At 41.7% G+C, this 18622-nt stretch overlaps 1 protein-coding gene across 1 annotated transcript in view; it reads left to right on the forward strand.

Annotated features, from left to right (window-relative positions):
- The first annotated feature begins 200 nt into the window (after window positions 1-200).
- The window catches only part of LOC119774339 (cell death-inducing p53-target protein 1 homolog), a 55166-nt gene continuing 36744 nt past the window's right edge, over window positions 201-18622 (forward strand). The window contains exons 1-4 of the mRNA XM_038271794.1: window positions 201-271; window positions 1701-2240; window positions 2417-2470; window positions 9887-10034. Of these exons, the coding sequence (XP_038127722.1) occupies window positions 1706-2240; window positions 2417-2470; window positions 9887-10034 (737 nt within the window). The 5' untranslated portion in view covers window positions 201-271; window positions 1701-1705. The remainder of the gene's footprint in view (window positions 272-1700; window positions 2241-2416; window positions 2471-9886; window positions 10035-18622) is intronic.

Consider the following 18622-nt stretch of genomic DNA (forward strand, 5'->3'; position numbering starts at 1 on the left):
TTCAGAAAAATAATAAAAACAAAGTGAAAGTAAAAAGAATTTCAGCCAGCACTTTTTCTTACAATTGTCGCTGTGCAGCAACATGTTACAAGAGGACTTGATATTTTTAAAGAACCCACTGTCCACACCCACACCTACTAGTTTGCTCCACCTTTGATCTGAAACAGAATGTCTGTTGCATTTCACTCTTATTCAGAATCAGATAAAAAGAACACCCTGGTTGTTTTGAATCCTGAATATCTTTCAAGGCATTTCGCAAATCCAACAGAAGGTGAGAAATTCTAAAACATTCAGATTAAGAGAAGCATTAAAGGAAATTATATAGGAGTACATCACAGAAGAACATGTTCCAATAAAGCTAGTTTGACAAATAATAAGTGCCTGTTTGAAATAACTATCATGTAACACCTATAAAAAGACTTGATTAAGGCTGCCCTATTTTTTATTAAAATATTTTCTAATGTAAAATTCTAGTCTATAAATGTGTTTTCAATAGCATTAAACTAAAAATGAGGATATGATGGTTGTAATTAGTGATTTTTTAACAACTGCATTTTAGTAAGAAACACTTGTATACTGCATGTCTTTACTTACATTGATATAAGATACAACAGGTACAAATTATTGCAAATATTTTCATGGATTATATTTGATCATTAAGTAATTTATATATAATTTTAAAAGAACAATGGTCATGTTGTAGCTCTCTGGAGCAAATTATTTTGCCTCTTATAGTCTGTAAAAATGTCAATAGGAAAGTATTGAGATGATAAACTCTTTCAGAAAATGGTTATAACATATGTCTTAGGCTGCTTTGGATATTTCTTTGTGTGTACTTTGAAACAAAAAATACGGATTGTTCCTTTTATACATTGGCAGCAGCTTACCCCTATCAACTGGTTTTCACCATAGACCATCAGACTTTAATTATAAGGAACTGTGGGTATCAAACTAGTGTTTTTACCTTAGGTAGACTAGATTAAAAGAAGTTGGCTTATTGATTAGCTTGGTGGTTAATTAATAAGCCACAGTAGGATCCTTGCATCAGTCGGATCATTATTCTTTATCAGAACAGCTATTTCTTTTATTTAGGTGAAAGAATCTCTTAGAGGGAGAGTTTGAAATAAGCTGTCCATGTTGGTTTTGTGCTTACGAGAGTTTTTATATTTCTTTGTAATGGAATTTCTTGGTGATTTGGTGATTATTTATTGACAGCTTTAACTAAAGATTAAATACCCCCTTTTATAGATTTTATTTAAAAAAAATGTTTCCATTAATATCTCTTTCAACTCACTTTTATGTTGTTCTACCACATGAAACCATGATGTGATACACTAAAATGAGTAATTATGATGTAAAAAAAATTAATTAAATTTTTTAAAATGATAATACATTAATAACACACAATCTAACAATCTATTGTTTTGAGATGGCACTCTTACTTTCAGTGTGGTGTTTAGTAAACAAAAAGATGTTTTGGAAAGAAATCATGCATTACTAAAAATCTATCCAACCTGTCTGACAACTTTGCTTGAATTCTTCCATGTAGCACGCAAGCCCTCTTAAGCAGTTACAGTAACAAGCTTGGTTTCACATTGCCGCAACACTTTTTCTACTGAAAGGCTTTAAAAAACTTTTGGTGAGATTCAATATGACATAGTTAAGTTAATTACAGTATTTATTTTTTTATTTTTTGACAGATAAAATGAAAAAAGAAGAGGGCAAGAACCCACATATTCAACTTCCTCCAAATATCACCTTACATCCTGGTTCCCCTTTGGGAAACAATTTGGATATCAATCTCCCTGCACCTGAGCGTCAGCCTGCATCCCAAACTGTGGATAAGGGCTATAACCAGCCTGGTGCTCAGCAGTATCAACAACCTGTTGGTCAATATCCTCAGCAGCAACATCCTCAGCCTATTCCTCATCAGCAATATCCCCAGCACATACCTCAGCAATACCCACAGCCTCCTGTTGAACCTGGTCGCCAACCTGTTGGCCAGCAAAATCCTCAACAGCCATATCCACAGCCTATTGCTCAGCAAAATCCTCAACAGCCATATCCACAGCCTATTGCTCAGCAACATCCTCAACAGCCATATCCACAGCCTATTGCTCAGCAACATCCTCAACAGCCATATCCACAGCCTATTGCTCAGCAATATCTTCAACAGCCATGTCCTCAGTCTTTTGTCCAGCCTTCTAACCAACCTGTCAATCAACAATATCCGCAGCCTGGTAAGAGATCAGAGACCGTTTTCAATGTAACTTATATTGAAAATTATTCTTTTTTTTCCCCCTTTTAAAGACATGTCAGGCCATTTCCTAGTTTTATGATTTTCCCATTATATATACACAAGAGGCTTGTGATGAGTTCTTAAATCAGTTACTTGTTAAGTGTTTTCTCTGTTTAGCTCAACAACCAGTTATACAGTGCAATCCACAACAAAACCAGATTGTTCAGAACGGTGAGTGACTTTGTTTAATTTTGTACAATCAATAATAATTTGTTTGTTTATGTTTAAAATATTAAAATATAAAACACCAGTAATATTATTTCAATAAAGTATTAAACACATCAAAATTTTTCATGGTAAACATAATTATAAAGCTGCTATTGACATGAAATACTCACCAGGTGCAAGTAACACCCGATTTAGTCTGTGGATAGAAAGAAGCCAAAATAATAAGAAAAAAGAATTAAGTTAATGGTAATAATGTGAAATGACACAGAAGAAAGTACTGAACCTGCTCACTGATACTGTACATATTTAATACTTTGTACAAAAGCCTCTGTTGGTAATGACAGCTTCAAGACTCTTCAAGTATGGAGAAATTAGCCCCATTCACAAGGTGCAATTTTGAACCATTCCTTCACATAAGCAGTCTTTAAATCTGAAGGGTTCTTTGGGGTTCTTCTAGGAACTCTTATTTTGGTGAATTCCTTAAAGTTTAAAAAGGACTAAAGTGAAGTGATTGACTGGGCTACTCTAGAACTTCACTGACGGTATGGTGTTTTTGTGGTGCATTTTGTCCTCCAAAGAGAGTCTTTGTCATGCCATCTAAAGAGTATATTGCTCTTACCTGACTAAACTATGTTCTTTCAGTTTTGTACAGGCTTGTTATAATGTGGTTCAGCATCCTTTTCCTTTAAAACTGGAGTCTGTTGGGAGCTGGAGAAGTTCCACCTTCTCCAGCAGAGTCCGCCGTGGATCCTTCTGAGGGAGCCTCCTGCACAGCTGCAGCCCATCGAGATCATCAGAGGATCCACTATATAAGTTGTCTTCAGACCTTGCCTCAACGCCGCAGTGTTGATCCAGTTGGTCAGCGCCTAAGCCTAGATTCTCTGAGAAACTTTGTGACTTTGTATCCAGCCTGGATTCTAATCGTTGTCTCTGTCTTCCAGGAAACCTGTGTCTCCTTCGTGAAGCTCAGGAAGAGCTAACCTGCCGAGCCGACCCTCTGAGCCAAACCTGAAGAATCATAGAGAACTTCCATGCAGCTCAGGACAAGAGCTGGAAAACCCTAAGCCAAGGTCTGTTCATTATAAGACGTGAGACGCTGAAGCAGCAAGCGGACTCTGCTGATGAACTCCTCTCCAGATCCAACAGTGACTCTCCCAAAGCTAACCACAAGAACCCTCAAGGTACAATCAGTTATCTTCAAGAAAATCAAGCTTCAGCTTGCAACGCTAACTGAACTGTCTCCCACGCAGACTCCGGTGAACCAGTGTCCAGGCCCGAGCCAGAACCAGTACATTCTGTGTGTTTGCACTCAAATAAACTTATTGAACTTTTATCCTTGTGTCCATCAGTGGTGTTCTGCATACTTGGGTCGCTCTTAGTGAACCCATCATGACAGAACACTGCGGCCAAACTCAAGGCCCAGCAGAACATCTCCGTCAACTATTGGAGGAGCGGGATGCCCAAATCCACAGACAAGTTCAAGCTCTGAGTGAGTTAAACACCCGCATAGAATTTCAGGATCATGTTGTCCGGAACTTCACCAGTCGTTTGAACGATGCTAATGCTACACCAGTACCTCAACCATTTCCGGGTCCAGTTCCACCTCCGAGGTCACCAGCTGTGACGTCATCCGAGTTCCGCCCAAATCTTCCAGAAAGATTTTCTGGTAACATGAAAGATTGCAAAGGATTTTTATTTCAGTGTCGGTTGATTTTTCTGAACTCTCCAGGCAGCTTTTCCACGGATTACAAAAAAATAACCTTCATCCTTTCTCTGCTAACAGGAAGAGCCTTGGAGTGGGCTCAGGCTAGATTTGCCACCGACGATAGCCTTAATTGCTATTACTCTGATTTCCTCTCTGAATTTACTCAGGTATTCAACCAAGAGACAGATCAAACCATTGACTCTCGAGCTCTGTTTAATCTTAATCAGGGAAATTCTTCCGTGGCTGAATTCTCCATCAACTTCCGGGTTAAAGCGGCAGCTTCCGGATGGAATCAAAGCGCTCTGAAGGCAGCCTTTTTCATGGCTTTAAATGATCACATTAAGGATGAACTTGCTACCCTCGACGAACCTGCTACCCTCGAAGATTTAATTCGTCTTACCATTAGACTGGACAATAGAATCCGTGCCAGAAACAGTTCTAAAAAGCAGGGGACACTTTTTCCTGCCGCACATAATGTGACTGTTTGTTCTTCCTCTACAGAGCAGCTGCCCATTCAGAGACCTAAGTCCCAGTCTCTTCCGCTGCCCATTCAGGCCTCTCATTCGGGTGAAAGAGATGTCGAACCCATGCAGGTGGGACACACGAGGCTCACCCCAGAGGAGAGACAAAGACGTTTTCTAAGCAAATTATGCATATACTGTGGTGAGAGTGGACACTTCATCGCTTCCTGCCCGGCTAAATCAAAAGCCTGGGCCCGCCAGAGGATCTGAGGAGTCTGGCGGGCCAAATTAACACTAAGAAATCTCCTCGACTGTTACTTCCTGCCACGTTGTTTTGTGCTAACCAAAGCCTTTCTTTTTCTGCATTCATCGACTCAGGCTGTGAACGGAACTTAATCGATTCTAACCTCGTCCAACAACTCCAAATTGAAACCATTCCTCTGACTCAGCCTCTTAGTGTTTCTGCTATTGACGGAAAGAGGCTTCACCAAGTTACCCATCAAACTCAGCCCCTCGAGCTACTTCTGTCAGGTAACCACCGAGAAACAATAACATTTTTTGTTTTTCCTTCTGCATGTTCCCCTCTGGTGCTTGGTTTCGAGTGGTTGGAGAAACATAATCCTCACATTAATTGGACAGAGCGTCACCTGGAATCGTGGTCCATCTCATGCCACGAAACATGCCTCCGTTCAGCTGCCCCCTTGGTGGGGTCTCCTAGAGGTGGGGGGGAGATGGACTCTCCTGACCTTTCTTCTGTTCCTTCCGAGTACCATGACCTAGCTCCTGTCTTCAGTAAGGTCAGTGCGACGTCCCTACCTCCACACAGGCCATATGACTGCGCCATTGAACTTTTACCTGGCGCACCACTACCTAGCAGCAGATTGTATAATATCTCCAAGCCTGAAAGAGAAACCATGGAAAAATACATTAATGAATCATTAGCTGCAGGAATAATCCGCCCATCTTCCTCTCCTTTGGGCGCCGGATTCTTCTTCGTTGGAAAGAAAGACGGCTCTCTGAGACCATGTATTGATTACCGAGGTTTGAACCAGATCACAATAAAGAACAAATACCCACTTCCTCTACTCGCCTCTGCATTCGAGCCTGTTCAAGGAGCCACAGTTTTCTCTAAATTGGATTTAAGGAACGCATATCATCTTCTTAGGATCCGAGAAGGAGATGAATGGAAAACAGCCTTGAAGACTCCATTGGGCCAATTTGAGTATTTGGTAATGCCTTTTGGTCTAACTAATGCTCCAGCATGCTTCCAGGCCCTTGTAAATGATGTTCTCAGAGACTTTTTAAATGTGTTTGTCTCCGTTTACATTGACGACATACTCATTTACTCCAAGAACCTCGATGAACATAAGAAACATGTCCGCCTTGTTTTACAGAGACTGCTGGAGAACAAGCTGTTCGTAAAGGCCGAGAAGTGCGTATTTCACCAGTCTTCAGTCACCTTTTTGGGGTTTGTGCTCGAGGGCGGCCAGGTAAAACCATTTGAGGACAAGATAAAGGCAGTTTTAGACTGGCCAGTTCCAGAGAACCACAAGCAGCTACAGAGATTTCTAGGCTTTGCAAACTTTTATCGTCGGTTCATCAGGAACTATAGCCAGACCGCCCTTCCATTAACTTCCCTGACCTCTGTCAAACGCATTTTTCAGTGGACTCCTGAGGCGCAGGCTGCTTTTGATAAATTAAAATCTTTATTTTCCAGAGCACCTGTACTTATGCAGCCTGACCCTGCTAAACAGTTTATTCTTGAGGTGGATGCTTCAGATTCTGGAGTTGGAGCAGTCCTTTCCCAGAAACTTGATTCGGATCAAAAGATCCACCCTTGTGCATTCTTCTCCCGTAGACTTTCTTCCGCTGAGCAGAATTACGATGTAGGAGACCGAGAGCTGTTGGCCATCAAGCTAGCATTGGAGGAATGGAGACATTGGCTGGAGGGAGCTGAGCATCCGGTTCTTGTTTGGACTGACCACAAGAACCTAGCCTACATCCAGTCAACCAAGCAAGCCAATCCTCGCCAATCCAGATGGTCCATTTTCTTCTCACGGTTTAACCTCATCATCTCCTACAGACCCGGATCCAAGAATGTCAAACCCGATTCTCTCTCTCGTCTTTACTCCGTCGATCATCCCGAGACACCTGAACCTGTCCTTCCGGCTTCCTGTACAGTCGGTGTTGTTAACTGGGAGATCACTGACCTGATCAACTCCGCCCTGGCTACTGAACCTGATCCAGGTAACGGTCCAACTAACCGAACCTATGTACCATCGTCCGTCAGGTCCCGTCTCATCCAATGGATGCATGCCGCCAAGTTTTCTGCTCATCCAGGGGTCAGCAGAACAATTGCTTTAATCTCAAGACGCTTCTGGTGGCCCACCCTCCATAGAGATGTCAAGGAGTATGTGTTGGCCTGCTCCACATGTGCCCGTAATAAGGCCTCACACCAACCTCCTTCTGGTCTGCTTCAGCCGCTTCCAGTGCCCTCGCGCCCTTGGTCCCATATCGCCATTGACTTTGTCACCGGCCTCCCAGTTTCTCGAGGTATGTCCACCATTTTCACCATTGTAGACCGTTTCTCGAAGGCCTGCCATCTTATACCCCTTAGGAAACTTCCCACGGCCTTCCAGACAGCCCAGCTCCTCATCAAACATGTATTCCGGTTACACGGCATTCCCCAAGAGATCCTCTCGGACCGAGGTCCTCAGTTCATTTCCCAGGTTTGGAAGGCTTTCTGTTCTGCTCTCGGCTGTAAACCCTCTCTGACCTCTGGTTACCATCCTCAATCAAACGGACAAACAGAGAGGATGAACCAGCAGCTGGAATCAACCCTTCGTTGTCTCACCTCTACCAATCCCGTGGACTGGAGCCAATTTCTCCCCTGGATAGAATACGCGCACAACTCCCTCAGATCTGCTTCCACTGGTCAATCTCCCTTCCAGGTTAGTCTCGGCTATCAACCACCACTTTTCCCCGCAGACGAGAGAGAGATTTCGGTCCAGTCAGTTAACCAACACATCCGCCGCTGTCAGAAAATCTGGAGAGAAACCATCGCCACCCTAACAGATCTTCAGAGACCAACAAACGCTTCGCCGACTCCAGGAGACGTCCCGCCCCCGAGTACACTGAGGGCCAAGAGGTATGGCTGTCCACGCTGTCCCGAAAACTCTCGCCTAGATTCATAGGCCCCTACAAGATCTCCTGAGTCATCAGCCCATCTGCCGTCCGTCTCCAACTGCCTCAGTCTCTCCGGATTCATCCAACCTTCCACGTGTCACAAGTCAAACCTGTCATCTCTAGTTCCCTGTGCCCACCTTCCGACTCCCCACCACCCGCCCCGGAGGTCGATGGTCATCCAGCCTTCACAGTTCGACGCATCGCGGACTCCCGTCGACGAGGTCGGGGATGGCAGTACCTCGTCGACTGGGAGGGCTACGGACCGGAGGATCGCCAGTGGGTTCCGGGCTCGTACATCCTCGATCCTGCCCTTATCGAGGAGTACGAGCGTTCCTGCCCTTCGACCTCTTCCGGACCGCCAAGGGGCGGTCATTGAGGGGGGGGTACTGTTGGGAGCTGGAGAAGTTCCACCTTCTCCAGCAGAGTCCGCCGTGGATCCTTCTGAGGGAGCCTCCTGCACAGCTGCAGCCCATCAAGATCATCAGAGGATCCACTATATAAGCTGTCTTCAGACCTTGCCTCAACGCCGCAGTGTTGATCCAGTTGGTCAGCGCCTAAGCCTAGATTCTCTGAGAAACTTTGTGACTTTGTATCCAGCCTGGATTCTAATCGTTGTCTCTGTCTTCCAGGAAACCTGTGTCTCCTTCGTGAAGCTCAGGAAGAGCTAACCTGCCGAGCCGACCCTCTGAGCCAAACCTGAAGAATCATAGAGAACTTCCATGCAGCTCAGGACAAGAGCTGGAAACCCCTAAGCCAAGGTCTGTTCATTATAAGACGTGACGCTGAAGCAGCAAGCGGACTCTGCTGATGAACTCCTCTCCAGATCCAACAGTGACTCTCCCAAAGCTAACCACAAGAACCCTCAAGGTACAATCAGTTATCTTCAAGAAAATCAAGCTTCAGCTTGCAACGCTAAGTGAACTGTCTCCCACGCAGACTCCGGTGAACCAGTGTCCAGGCCCGAGCCAGAACCAGTACATTCTGTGTGTTTGCACTCAAATAAACTTATTGAACTTTTATCCTTGTGTCCATCAGTGGTGTTCTGCATACTTGGGTCGCTCTTACTGAACCCATCATGACAGAGTCTTGTACCTGTGTATACAGACAGTCCACAGCTGTCTTCAAATTTATGGGATGTATCCTCCAAAGGCCAGATTCGAAGGTCGATTATGTCATAGAGTGGCGCCGAGGTCTGGTCAGGTTCCAAGAATCCTTGTTAGGCAGCCTACAAATGCGTCCTTCTTTTTAACGATCCAGTGTACCTCATCTAGTTATCCCAGGATTCATTGTGAGACCAAGCAAGCCGGCTGCTCCATGATCAGAGGAAAAAGTTATTTGGCCCCAAACAGTGGTGACTATTTGAATTTCAGTTTAATATAATACAAGTATGTGAATATTTCCATCTGAAATGAATGAAAATAGTTGTTTTAATGGTTAATGAATCAAATATGTGGTGCGTAATATTTGTTTTATATAAAGGTTTTTATCTGTTACTGTGTAAATAGTTTGTTTAAGGACAGATTGTAATATATCTGCAGTGTGGGGATTATAAATCTGATTTTTATTTTTTAATTGCTATTTTGCTTAACTAAATATTTTGTTACCATTTTATAAATCAAGTCTTCAATTGTTTATATTCCATTCGTCCATAAGGTTCCACAGATTAAAAGTAATCCAGAATATTCATAATAGAAAATATTCCATGAGGAGAAAATTGCCACATAACGTCCAGTTTTTGACATCAGAAAAGTTAGCTGGTGTCAACTGTCTCACGGTCCCTGGGCGACAGAGCGTATGGCGGTAAAGGCTACACCTGTTTGAATTCACAGCCAAAACACTTCCAGCTGATGTCTTGGCTTTTCCAGGCCTTTTTCGTCCACCCTTTCTGTGTTTGTTCAATACTTTTCCCTGTGTCATTAACATTATAATACATATTGTAATTTTCAAGCATGTCATTAGCACTTTTGGAAAAGTGTTGAAGTTTGTGTTGTGTTAAAAACTTATTTTTACTGTACATACTAGAGCTAGAGAGTTAGTTGTGTGTTATTAACAGAGTGTGACCAACAGTAAACCAGGTGATGGTGGTGGAACAGATGCCAACGAATGCTCCTGGAAATATGCAATGCCCACATTGCAACATCAGTGTTGTGACCATAATCCAGCCCATAATTGGCATTTACACCTGGATGATTGCTGTATTGCTTTTTTTTCTTGGGTAAGTAACAACTTTATCACGAAAATACACATTAACATGTAATAGAATACAATTTTAAAACTGAGACTCCACATGAACTTGGATACAATGTTAAACATAGTAATAATTCAAACCAGAAAATTCCCCAAGGAAATTTTGGAGGTGCCTGCCACTTGGTGCGTATTGGTGTGTGTGTAATATTTGGAGTGGCACTTAAAGCTTAATGGTGCTAGTTGGGCTCAGCTTACATTAACATATGTGACCATACCAGGTGGCAAATAGCTTGTTAATGGTTGATGGCGACTGGTATCATCATACCGAGTGGTGACTTGCGTCGCCTTACCTACTGAAGACTGACTTCACAACTCCTTTTGGCGAGTGGCATCGCCACACCTATTGAGCGACTGATGTTGCAACTGATGTCACAACAGCTAGCGGCGGTTGGCCACCTACTGGTGACTGGAGTCGCCAGACCTAATCACGTCTGGGTTATTGATAAAGATCCCTGTAGTGAAATAAATTGCTGAGTATATTATATAGGCTTTTATTTTGTAGAAGACCTATTGGGTCTCATGGCTCAATGAGTTACTCTGTATTATGAAGACTCTTTTATTTTGTAGAGTCCCTCTTGTCTTATTTTGAAAGTCTAGCAGGGCTCCTTGTTAAAGAAAAGGTCATGACCAGCAGACAGATAGAATCTATTTACAAATGTTAAATATTATGTTAATATATGCTTCATCACAGTGACAATGGGAGGCTTTGAATTTAAACATTTCAGTGGGGGGCATTTTGAAAAGGCTAATATAGTCTAATTTATAGAAACTGTTTGAGTTTGCGTCATAATGTTAAGCCATATACTGCAATCTGTGTATAATTTAGAAGTTTTATTTTGTAGAGTCCCTGGATTCTTACTTTGAAAGCCTAGCAAGGGTGTGCTATAAGACACTTCACGATGTGAAAGGACATCCAGGCTGTTACTGCTTGTTGCTTATATATCTTGGTCAGGACAAAGGCTGCTACAACTTTTCCAATGGTCTGAGAGTCTGCAAGAATAAAACTTCAAACAGTTCGCACCAGGCTGGGAAAATAGATGCAGACTTGCTCCGATGCACTACTGCAGGCTCCAAGCTGGATGCTTCAAAGCCAAACCCAGTTCTCAATCTGCCACGTTAGGGGGCTCTTTCCATGAAGTAATGCAAAGAACCATGTTCAAACCAACTCTGTCTTAATCTGAGACAAATTACAGTCCAGGGTGTACCTTAGCTGGTCTGAGCAAAACTGTCCCAAGCACCTTGGGTGGGGGAATCCTGAAGACGCTACATAAGGGTTACTTTGGGGTTGTAAAAACTAACCATTGATGCAGGGGATCTGGTCAGGTGGCCATACATTGGCAGGGATGTGGAGCTTGTCTCCCTAGTGGTAAGACTCCAGCTGTCATTGGGTAAAACACAGGGCAGATTAACTGTCAAAGTCTTGAGCTATTTGTTTTTTGTTAGGACTTTGATTAGTGATTTTCTTTTTTATGGTGCCCATAAGGTCTTGCAATATTAGTTATGACATGATTATTATCGGATACATAAGATGACAATATGATTATATGACTGCTCATTAAGAGACCCCAGCTGTATTGTATTGTAAAGTTTGCAGATGACAGCGCAGTAGTTAGGCATGTCATAAACAATAATGAGTCCAAATACAGAGACAAGGTTGTACACCTGGTGCAGTGGTACGTCTCCATCAGTGTGAAGAAATCTAAGAAGGTGGTGGATGTCAAAACGGACAAAGATGCTCTTTATCCCCTGTACCTGAAAGAGGGAAGCTGTGGAGGTGATCTTCAGCTACAGGTATCTGGATGTGCATTTGTCCAGTGACTTCACCAGGAGTGCCAACACTTTCTCTCTGGTTAGCAAAGCCCACCAGCATCTCTACTTTCTTAGGGCGTTGGGGAGAGCAGATCCGGGAGCTCAGTCGTAAGGAACCTTTACCACTGTGAGGTGGAGAGTGTTCTAATTACCTGGATAACTGTGTGGTACCGTAGCTCCTCTGTTGATGAGAGGATGGCTCTGCAGAAGGCCGTTAAGGCAGCTCAGAGGTCTGGTCACTTTTTTGTTAGGATTTTTCACTCCATATCTTGTACCGTATTTTCACGACTATAAGGCGCACTTAAACGTCTTTTTTTTCCCTCAAAATGTGCGGTGCGCCCTATGGTGCGGTGCGCCTTATGTGTGTTGTAACTGCGACTTTTGAGACCACCTCATTGAGGAGATGATGAAAGAGTGGCTGAATGTAAGGAGACCAGGTGTTTTTTTTCCACCCCTCACCATCGCTGTTAACAGGGGCGTTGCTAGGCACAAAGCTTTACTGGGGCACTGACCCCCTACCGCATATGCCCCTCCTTCGATACACAAATACAGACAAGCACACTGCCCAACCCTGATACATTCCAACCAAAATTACCAGTTGAGATATTAATAAGTGTAAGAGCATATTTGTTTTAACAAACATGAACATTTTCAACATTGCAGCTATAAAAAATAAGACATTACCAACTTTAAAAATAAAACGTTTCCTTATACACATTCTGAAGTAATCATTAATTTCTAGGTTTCAGAGTTTTAGTTCAGGGGAAATGTTAACTCATCCTGAACTAAGTTCAGGATGAGTTAATTTTTTGAGCATTAAAGTGTACCTCCTATTTTTCATTTTTGCAAAGCGGTCAATCACTTGACTGTGACTCAGCTTAGAAAGTTCTTCCTTTTCAACTGATAAAATAGCAAGATGATGGAGCCTGTCTTGTCCCATTGAGTACCTTGGCCAAATGTGGAGCTTTCTCAACACACTGAATGACCTTTCATAACTACAGCTTTTGACTGGGATTGTGAGGGAGATCTGGATGACCTGTGTTAGTCTTGGGAATATGATGTTATCAAGCAAGTTGAAAACACACTGCATATCCTTGATGACAAGGCTTTCTTTTTCAATCATAAAAAGCTTTCAAACCATTTTGAATTAAACAAACGTTTTTTTACTCCTAATTTGTGCTGGGGATAGTGGGACAACTTCACTTGTTTAGGACCATCATGCTTTCCCCCTAAGTCACTAATGTCCCCTTCTTATTTGTGGAGGCTGGTTGTTGCTCCCTCATCACCTTCATGGTCCTGTATCTCCTGTCTCTCACCTGTCCCTTGCCTGTCAGTCTCGCCTCATCCTCCCTTTCCTACTCCAGCACCGTCATTCTCATCCTCTACAGCAAACATTAAAAAAACGTAAATCTATAATTATGTAAATATCAATCATATTGCTTATAACGTCCCTAATGTAACTGCTTAGCTTAAATCACTAATTCATCACGGGACCTTACCTCCCTCTCTCTCATCTTGTTTTACCGCTTCCCTGTCTCTGCTTCGTGTGAGGAATTTCCTGATATCCATCTACAAACCAATGCAGTCATTTTCAGTTAGTAGCCTATAAATCATGTGGTTTCACTGGGAAAATATTAAAATTGACAGGTAAGAAACATTACCAGAACTAAAAATGCGTCGCGGCCGCACAGTGTCCCATCCAAAACAGTTGAGAGCAGTGTGTTAGTTTACCTGCAGTTCATGCAGTGACATGCGCTGACGTGGGGGCGCTAATACATCCTCAATTTGGAGTTAACAACACACTTGCTGCGCGTTGGAATTATCTAAATTGATGCATTAAAAAATGTAATACTGTTGCAAATATTCATGAGATTTATACTGGGGCACAGCTCATTTATACTGGGGCACGTGCCCCAGTAAATGGGGTCTGGCGACGCCGATGGCTGTTAATATGTAACTCCATGCGTGCCCATCTCACAGCTGATGTGAAAAACATGGGGAAACAAATTAACGCTGCTCGACATCGGTGTGAACCGGACCCAGCAGGTGCAGCAGAAGCAGCGAGTTTACATGCAAAGTCAATGGTTGACGCGCATATAGGTGCAGCAAAAGGTCCCACAGCGCATTTTGGTGCAGCACGCCGGGAGCGTTTAAGCATCTGAAGCGCCGCGCTTCTGCTGCTCGAGATGGAAAAATTGAAGTTTTGCTGCTGGACGCGCCGCATCAACCAATCAGAGAAGCTGATCTGGGAGCTGCCAGCGAGACAGACAGCGCTCTGATGACATATGATATTAACGCAAATGGAAAAGGCTGGATGGATGCGTGGCTGAGGCAGGTGTATGTGAGAAGACTAGGTGGTTTTTCCACGCATCACCATCGCTGCGTGCCCATCTCACAGCCGATGTGAAAAAAAGGTGAATCAAATGAACGCTGTGCTCGCCGTTATCCCGGGGGGTCTGACAAAGGAGCTTCAACCGCTCGACATCGGTGTGAAGCAGCCGTTCGAAGTAAGGCTGCAAGCGGCGTGGGAGCGATGGATGACCGACGGAGACCACAGTTTCAGGATAAGAAGGCAGCGCCGGGCAGATTACGCCACAGTTTGCGGATGGATTGTAGATGCTTGGACTAAAGTGTCTGCTGGCTCTGTTGTTCAAGCTTTCGCAAAAGCCGGCATTATTTCTGAGGAGCCGCGCTGTACGGAAAGTGACTGACAGCGAAGAAGGGGAAATTGGCATGTCTGATTTAGCGCAGCTCTTTTATTCAGAAACAGAGGATGATGACTTTGATGGGTTTGATTAATACTTTGTAATAAATACATGAATAAAGCACAATCATACTCAGTTTTGCTCCCGCTGTATTTTTCTCCCTGAAAACTTAATTCAACAGCATCCCCGGCGCGTCTCCTCCTCTTCATCGCGGTGGCTGGCAGGTGTTTTTTCATCTAAATAATCTAAATCTTGCAGCTATATTTGCTGTGATCAGTGGGAATAAAGTAGTTTTAATATGTTTTTAAGTGAGAAAGTCCACCTGAAAACTTAATAATTGCAGTCAGTTCATCCAGATTATCTATTTCTGTCGGAGGCGCTCAGACCCCCACATACCAGCAGTGCGCTGACAGCAGAAATCTCTTCATCAGCAGCCTGTAGGCTGGGCAGCCTGGGGTTCACCGCGGCTGCTGGCAGGTGTTTTTCATCTAAATAATTTTAGCTGCAGGCACCAGGATACCGGCAATAAAAGCGAACATATTCTGTCAGCAGGTTTCAGGATTTTAAGTTAATTTAGGAGTGACCACAGCGCTGTGTCATCTGCGATGTGTCTGTCTCACGGCCAGCTGCCAGGTTTGATTAATACTTTGTAATAAATACATGAATAAAGCACAGTCATACTCAGTTTTGCCCCCGCTGTATTTTTAAATACGCAGTAGAGGTATTTAAAGGTAGTAGAGGACTTGTACCTGTATATAAAAAACGCGGCCTATAGTCCGGTGCGCCTTATGTGTGTGTTAAATACAGAAATGGGACACATAACTGAGAGTGCGCCTTTTAGTCCGGTGCGCCTTATGGTCGTGAAAATACGGTATTCAGTTTTCCAGTTTATTCTTGGGTCTTTGCACACTGAGTTTTCTTCCCTTAGTTCCAAACATGTTTGTTTCACCTGGTGGATAATTTGCAGAGATGGGAAGTAACGAAGTACAAATACTTCGTTACTGTACTCAAGTAGATTTTTATGATATTTTTACTTTACTTTACTGCTTATTTTTATGGTGACTTTTTACTTCTACTCCTTACATTTTTACACAAATATCTGTACTTTCTACTCCTTACATTTAAAAAAATTGGCTTGTTACTTTAGTTTCGAATCATTTCAATGGAGTTACCGTTATTATTTTTCACGTCATCAATACCAAATTTAATCTAATTGGATGGGAATCTACGTTGCATTTGCCGCACCACTACAAGATGAATCGACAGATTCGGCGGTATTCATTCACGGCAAATCATTGCAGCTTGGTGGCGGCGGCGTTAGCATAGTAGTATGGACGACGAGATGATTGAAAATGAACACAACGGAGATCTAGTGCTATTGGCAGACATCCATTTAAAATGTAGGCAACGGCATGAAAAAAGTGGTTTCTACTTTTACTTTTATACTTTAAGTAAATTTACAAGCCTGTACTTTGTTACTTTTACTTGAGTGAAGAAGTTTAATCAGTACTTCCACTTTTACCAGAGTATTTTTTAACAAAAGTATCTGTACTTTTACTCAAGTATGGAAAGTGAGTACTTTTGCCATCTCTAATAATTTGCAGGATATTTGTTTAGTTCCAGCCATGTTTTTGGTTTCACTGCCACCATATCAAGCATGATCAATTCCAACTGCTTAATGACAATGAGTTCTCCCTTTTTTAGCCTGCTATCTTTATCTTCATCTGGTTCATGTACTCCCTATGGATGGCTATAGTTTTTAATGCAAAGCCTGTCCATTCCTGTTTTTGTCATGATGTGCCACAAACACTTACTGAATTCTTTGTTTGTCTGTTCTGGTTCGTTCTCTGAATGACTTTTAATATTTCATATTTTGTCAAATGAAAACCACACACATCATTGTTTACAGTGCATAGATGTAATTTAAGAAAAATTGCAAGATTTTCTTTGTAGTGCTCACTCTAAATCCAAGTTGATGTTTTTTTAACACATTGATCAGGCTACCTAATTTCTTTATTATTTAGAGTTTTGATAATAAAAATGTGCATCATTGATCTCCACTGATTAGTTAGTAAAAAACAACATTGTTACTCTGTATTTGTATTTCACTTCATAACAAAAAACTACATCACCAGAGGTTCCTCTACAACATGCAGGAGTGGAAGAGAATATGTTTTTCAGATGTGTCAACACTGCCTCCCCCAGTCAGTTATAAGCCAATACACATAAACGATTAATTCATTTTCAACAGTATCTTACATGATTCTAATAACTTCTTGCCTGAACGGCTGTATAATTTTGCAGGTGCAAACAATATGTAAATAATCAATCAGCCTTCTTTGCATCACAATTTCTCTAATGTAAGGCCTGTTTTGTGTAATATTTTTTCATCCGTTCAAAAACAGTTAAAAAACATCTTGTTAACAGTTTCTAGAGAAATTATTTCCAAAATAAAGACCTGGTTGTTTTATACATTTCTTTTCATATTTTTTCCCACTGATTTTTTTGCATTTTATGTCTGTAACTCTTGCTCCCATTCTAACTTAACATTCACAGAAATCTATCTTTGTGACTTAGAAACATGTGATACAGCTGACTTAAAAGATTTTTGGATTTTGTAATAAGATTTTTTTGCCATATACCTAGAGTTGTACATCCATTTTTGTCTTTATTTTACTTTTTAAGGTTTCTTACTTGTAAATATTTACAGAAATTCATGATTCATGGAGTGTTATATATTTTTTATATGTTTTCAAAGGACTAATTCATAACTGTTTAACATTTGATTGTCATGGTTTTCTGAAGTTGTTTTACCCACATACAGAACACTCTCAGGAGCCAGGAGAAAGTTGAGCATTAAATCAGTTTATTTACACAGAATGTGCATATTGCAATTTGACTTCTGGGAACCAGGAATGGAAATGGCAGGGGTCTTTGGAGTTTATCCATCAGGGGTAAGGGTGAGTCCAGGAAATTCTCTGAGTCTTAGTACAGACTGAGTTTTGTTGTGGAAGTTAAGAATGCAGGTGAGCACAGAGGAGAGCGGATCAGGTTGAATGGAGCAGTGACTTTTAAGCTGCTCTTGGCTCTCAGCTGGGAAAAACACCAAAGGCTTTACCTTAAGGTTTGTAGATGTCTAAAGAACTCAGAAGGTTTGAACCTCTGGAACATTATTCCACATTACTCCTTAAGTAGTCCACTGCTTGATAGGGAGCAGGTGAAACCAATCAACCTGCCAGTCAAGGGAAAAGTGCTAGAGGAGGACCTCTGGAGGAGAAACTGAAAACTGGTAAAATGAAGCAGGAAACTCCCAGACCCAAACATTGATAGCATCTTACAAGCCCTTTTTCTGTCCAACTCTCCAATCCTTTGTCTTTCAAATTTGCCTTAAAGTCCGGGTCTTTTTAAATTTCCCTCAAGAAGATGAATTCCTCCTCATTTATTTTTAATTCCTGCATTATTCTTTGCTATTTTCTAATACTGTTTCCTATATAATAAGTTCAGGCTGTTCTTCCTAAAACTTTGGGATTTGTGTTTTAAACATTATTGATTTAATAAGTTTAACCCTATTTATATGTATTTCTGCCCATACTGGAGGATTAACATTGCTTATCCAGGCTATTATGGACTTTACATTTGCTGCTTCAAAATATGTATCCAGATCTGGTAATGCAAGTGTTCTGCCTGATTTTGGTAGTTTCAAATTTCTAAGGTACTGGAAAGAGTAACATTCATTCCATTTATTTAGGATGACCATTAGTTTTCACTTCTATCAGCCTTATGTCTGCTTTTATGATTGCTTTTAACCTGTCAAAAGAGATCTGTGCTACAACTAAATTGAGTTTTTTTTATTTTTTATTTTTTTATAAATTAAAACCTTAGGAAATTATACATATTATATTAAACAATCTGGGTAGGTTGAAGGTTTAGCAATTCTTTATATCAATGATACAAATCTTTTGTAAAATTACAAGTTGGCAATACTATTATGGTGAACCAAATATTGAATTTTAGCATAAATTCTAATCAGTAAAAGGAATAA

The sequence above is a fragment of the Cyprinodon tularosa genome, unplaced genomic scaffold, assembly GCF_016077235.1.
Source record: "Cyprinodon tularosa strain WSP-4 unplaced genomic scaffold, ASM1607723v1 ctg81, whole genome shotgun sequence".
NCBI classification, from domain to species: domain Eukaryota; kingdom Metazoa; phylum Chordata; class Actinopteri; order Cyprinodontiformes; family Cyprinodontidae; genus Cyprinodon; species Cyprinodon tularosa.